General features: G+C 38.5%; 2 protein-coding genes across 6 annotated transcripts in view; both read left to right on the top strand.

Moving 5' to 3' along the window:
- LOC138012667 (uncharacterized) overlaps positions 1-3,701 on the top strand; it is a 19,849-nt gene extending 16,148 nt beyond the window's left edge. For all 4 annotated transcript variants that reach the window (XM_068859497.1, XM_068859495.1, XM_068859496.1 and 1 more), the window contains exons 6-8: positions 456-632; positions 2,364-2,523; positions 3,553-3,701. In XM_068859497.1, the coding sequence (XP_068715598.1) occupies positions 456-632; positions 2,364-2,523; positions 3,553-3,583 (368 nt within the window). In that variant the 3' untranslated portion in view covers positions 3,584-3,701. The remainder of the gene's footprint in view (positions 1-455; positions 633-2,363; positions 2,524-3,552) is intronic.
- A 143-nt stretch (positions 3,702-3,844) lies between these two features.
- LOC138012670 (WAS/WASL-interacting protein family member 3-like) overlaps positions 3,845-5,000 on the top strand; it is a 5,207-nt gene continuing 4,051 nt past the window's right edge. The window contains exon 1 of one of the 2 annotated variants that reach the window (XM_068859505.1): positions 3,845-4,816. The gene's annotated coding sequence lies outside the window, so the exon portion shown is untranslated. Of the gene's footprint in view, positions 4,817-4,875 lie in introns of those variants that run through there. The other variant, XM_068859506.1, reaches the window with a different exon arrangement.

The raw sequence follows: 5,000 nt of genomic DNA, 5'->3' as shown, positions 1-5,000 counted from the left end.
GTCAACAAATTTGAGGTTTTGACAACAACATAAGCACACAAATGCAAGACTTTCATCCCCTATTTTGACTCCGTAACCGCTCATTCCAATTTATTTTCAGAATATTTCGCTCACCCTGTACGAGGTGATTGAGATGGAATAATCAAACGATAGTCCAAAGTTATATTTTGAGGTGAAGTTTTCGTCGACCGGCGTTGGCGTCGTAGATCTAAATTAAAGGCCGACTACTAAGGGTTAAAAGCAGGCGGCAAAAAAAAACCTCATAAATTAGTAAAACGAGTTTTGGGTTTTTTGCGCAGTCATCAGTTAACCCTTTTGAAAAGCATTGTTTACTCGGAAATTTGTTTCCACTGGTCTCCGAATGATATTGAGGCCCCGTGTGCTTTGCCAGCTTAGTCAAGTGGTCTGCTTTCTAACCTACAGTCTTCTTATCATCTTCACTGAATTCTTTCCAGCTTGTTATCATCACAACACAACATTCGTTGATGGTCAGATATGGATCAAGAGGCTACGAAACTCTTGCTATGAATGCACTTGCGTGCATAATCAAGCCAAATGCCAAAAGGCAATGCAGTGCCAAGCAAACTGTCCTAATCCTATCCAAGAACCTGGAAAATGTTGTCCAATTTGCAGTGAGTATTTTGACCAATCGCGTATCATGACGAAGTAAAGAAATTATCCACATGTATTTACAGAGCGGTTTTCAATTGAGTGTCGAAAGTAATTAGCGAATTGCTTTGGTTTTCCATTACTTCACTCAGTGATTCGTTCAAAGTTCTCGCGCTACTTTTTCAACCAATCAAAAGTGAAACCAAAACCAATCGTGGTTCGCGCTTGTACATTTTCCCCGTGCTTTGTGTCGGCTGCGTGTAATTACTTCGAGTTTTGATTGGTTTACTGGGTTGTCTCCGTCTTTTTTGATTGGCTTGGTTTTACGACACTCGATTCAAACTCGTTCTATGTTGTTTTCAGATATTTTTATAGCATGATAGGATGAAGTAAGAGAGCAGATTCCCATGCGCAATCACAGTTTTTTATTATAAATCCAGTCTATTTTTAGTTTCGCAAAAGCTATTTAAGTTCTCGTTCCCAATGCCGCGCACGCATTTTTAAAATTTCATTACATCATTACAACTGGCCAATCAGGTAAGGTAAAGTCTGCTACGAGCCTAGAAGGCCCATCAGGCCAGCGCTTATCTCCGGTTTCTGTAGCATGAAGCGACTGGGAGTATTTCTACTCCCCCATGGATGGGATGCCAGTCCATCGCAGGGTTACCCCCTGCATTAGATTCGCCGGTACCCATTTATACTCCTGGGTGAAGAGAGGCACCGTGAGAGTAAAGTGTCTTACCCAAGAACACAACACAATGTCCCCCCGCCAGGACCCGAACCCGGACCACTCGATCCGGAATCGAGCGCACTAACCGCGCCTCCCACAAGAGGTGCCCCTCTAAAAATAGCTGCGTAGCTAAAATAAGATTTAAAAAAAAAAAACTATAATTGGAAGAGACCCATGTACTAGAGATCCATTCTCTTACGTCATCGAATTTCCTCTCTTGTTTATAATTAGTTTTCTTGCCATACGACTAGTCCTACCTGCATCATTACAATAATTTTCCAGTGCTCTTTCTTGCCCTTTTTTCCCTTTTTCGTCACCATTATTTAGCCTGTTTTCTCGTGTTCGTGCTTGCCCTTTCTTCTGCCGCTGCTCTTTTGTCTTTTCGTCTACAAACTGCATGTATGTTTGCACGAGACGAAATTTCAGAGCGTTATGGCTCAGATAAAGGACACGGTAAAAAAAAAAAAAACAGCAATTAAATGTTAAATGTTAAATGTTAAATGTGTTAAGGGGTTCCCTAGCTACCTTTGTCGTAGATTTAAGACACGTGCTTCCGTTCATAATCGTAACACTAGATATAAGAATACCTTGAATATCCCAGCTTATAAGTCAGCTTCTGGGCAACGCACATTTTTATATCGTGCAACGAGTTTCTGGAATTCTCTTCCATGTGAAATAAGAGAATGTAACAACTTGCCAATCTTCAAAAGACTTTTAAAGGAATTTCTCATTAGTTTTTAATTAGCATTATAATATATTTTAGAACTTTAGATCCTTAATTTTTAATTTTTTAATGTATTGATTGTAATTAGTTTTTAAAACCCATTTTAATGGAAAACTAATAAAATCTTATTCTTATTCTTAATTAACACATCATTCAAATTTTTAAAAAAGTACTGGTCGCGTGTTACATAACCGTGATTATAAACACAGTAACATTAATTAATATGCACTCGGATCACTCATCTCGGTAGAATTTTTTCTCTTTCTTATTTTTTATTTTATTTTACTCAAACTAAAACAGATGGAGGAGCTCCGGAAATCACCGAGGCACCATTCTTTACCATCCCGACAACAACTACCAGGCCACCTCCAACGTTTCCCGATTTTCTAGGCAACTTTAAACCATGGCAAAGCGCCAAAGAGAAAACGAAAAGAAACTACAGCTCAAGAATGTGGAAGGGGTTTGTGACCATTTATTTATTGATTGATTATTTGTTTTACTCATTGAAAGGCACAGCAATAGGACCAACCATCGGACCAGGACTATTTTTAAGTTACAATTTTCACCTTCCAATGCTCCGGAAAACGTAAAAGAAAATAGGAGGATCATCATAGTTTTTGTCGTCATCATCATCATCATCATCATGATCATGATCATCAACATCATCATGATTGGTCTTCCCGGGCTAAGCTGCTTTTTGTCTCCCATTTAAAATACAATGTGTGTCATCGCACAGCACCAAAGCACCGTCATCATTCAATTCACTTGGCATGGCACTCAAGTAGCTAAAGCTTGCCGGGATGGCCGACACCAACATCGACCGGCGTTTTAGTCCACCTATACAGTTCAATGTCTAGGCAGGATCTCTTCAAAAAGGGGCTTACTTGTCTTCAGTTAGCATAAAAAAGGAAGAATCAAACCAATCTAGTAACAAAAGGATGCTTTTTAGAGTAGACATTACTAACACACTAGAGTTCAAATTGAGCTGAAGGAACTCACACCTTGGCATGTGTGTTAGTATCGCGTTGCAGGCGACGAATGAGCCCGATTTCTAATCCAATCGCTGAAGAAATTACAGCAGTCACCAGAAATCGATGTTTTTAATTTACTCGTCCTGCACTTTTTAGAACACCAAACGGCTGATTGTAAAGAGAGTTTTAAACCAGTATATGGTAACATTGCTGATTTTAAGAGACCGTTTCTTCCATCGGATGTAAGTAGCATTGTGAGTCTCATTGTTGCGTCCGTTTACACTGAGCTGATGGAGGAACTGTAAAATATCTAATACCTTGAACGATGATTGAAAACCACTCACCTTAACTTTGATGCTGATACTCGGTCGGCAGAAAGTTTCCATATCTCATTCACGGCGCAGTCATATTGGGAGATTATTCAAAATTTTCATGGCAAATCGCCCTCATCCAGAAATGTTGTCGTTATTTCTATATCTAATTGCTTAAGATATTTGTTATCGATTTCTTTTCTGCAGGAAGTCATCCAGAGCCGGGACTCTGAGTTAAACCTACATCTCCGTGTGACTAAGCCATCAGTCTCTGTTTCATTCACCTTTACGAGATTCGTTTGTAAATGAAAGGTTTGGCTAGCAGCAGGAGATAAATAAAGGCACATGTAATACTACTGAACGCACTCGTATTCTCTTGGTTGAGATGACGAGCGAATTAAGGCAAACAATATATTTGTTGGCATAAGAGATAAAACGAACGGTTCCATTTAACCTTTATCTTAATTCCCCTATCTGCAGCATTTAACATGAAATCAAAAGGAAATTGTCAAGACAGTTAGGTCTAAGTAATTATTTGTAACAGCTAACAATAAACCCTTCTGCTCTGTATCGATTTACAGCAAAAAAAAAAAAAACAAAAAACCGCATTTCACAGAAATAAAGCTAGTCTGCTGAAGCATTTGCGATGATCCAACCATTAAATTGTTCTTGTTGACAGTCAGTACTTATAGTCTAGACAAAAAAGGCAAACATGTATACCCAAAATGGATAAAGGGGTTTAAATTCTAAAAATACTGTGGTGCTACTTTGTCGGGGAATTGAAACAAAGAAATGGCTTTATCAACTGGGTTGTTATGGTAAATTGATCACCGTTATATATAAAAATTTGGAAGTTGTCGATTCGAGCGTTAGCTGGCTTCGTCAGAGCGAATTACAGGCGGTACCCATTTGCAAGCCAGAAGTTGTTAGTTATTCAAATACCCTTGAAGAGCTTCGGCTGAATCCTCGAACGTCCGCCATACCTATCCAAACTTATGCCCGCTCTTTCTTTAGAGGACAATATTTTCGACCAATCAGTGATCAAGACCCCGTAATTACCTGCACGGTTTATTGATCATAGTGCTTGTGGTCCTCCCCCAAAACTCTGCAGGCAACACTAAAATTACCTTCCTTGATTTAATAACAACATCTTAAAAATTCATCGAACCTTAAACTTGACTAACAGCTGGAACGAACAAAAGGAGTGATTAAAATTTATGTTTTCACCAAATTAAGGAGTGTATTATTCAGGAAAATCGGCCAGAGAGATTTTAGCCCTAGATTACGAATTCTCTCTTCGAATCCTTCATTCGATTTTCACGCCTTGTCACGATTATGCGAGAAAAATGGAATTTCATGACATTAGAATCTGAGGTATTGTTTAATAAATAAATAGGTCTTACTGGTGATTTTCTTGTCAAGCAAATAAGAGCTAATATAATTTCTGTAGCAGAATCGAAAGAAATTTGAGGTGAGTTTATTGTTTTCTGATACTTTGCAAAGACCTTATCTTTTCCATTGGCTTATTCCATTATATCTAAGTTCTTAGCCTAAATGCGATTTGTAAGATACGAATCACTGTCTACCTTTATTATCGCTTTATTCAGTTGAGTTATATCATTCTTCCCAGAGAGAATGAGTGTGGATAACATTTC

The sequence above is a fragment of the Montipora foliosa genome, chromosome 8 (genome assembly GCF_036669935.1).
Source record: "Montipora foliosa isolate CH-2021 chromosome 8, ASM3666993v2, whole genome shotgun sequence".
In the NCBI taxonomy this organism is placed as follows: domain Eukaryota; kingdom Metazoa; phylum Cnidaria; class Anthozoa; order Scleractinia; family Acroporidae; genus Montipora; species Montipora foliosa.
The sequence above is the reverse complement of the archived record's forward strand: the minus strand, read 5'-3'. Positions and strand labels throughout refer to the sequence as shown.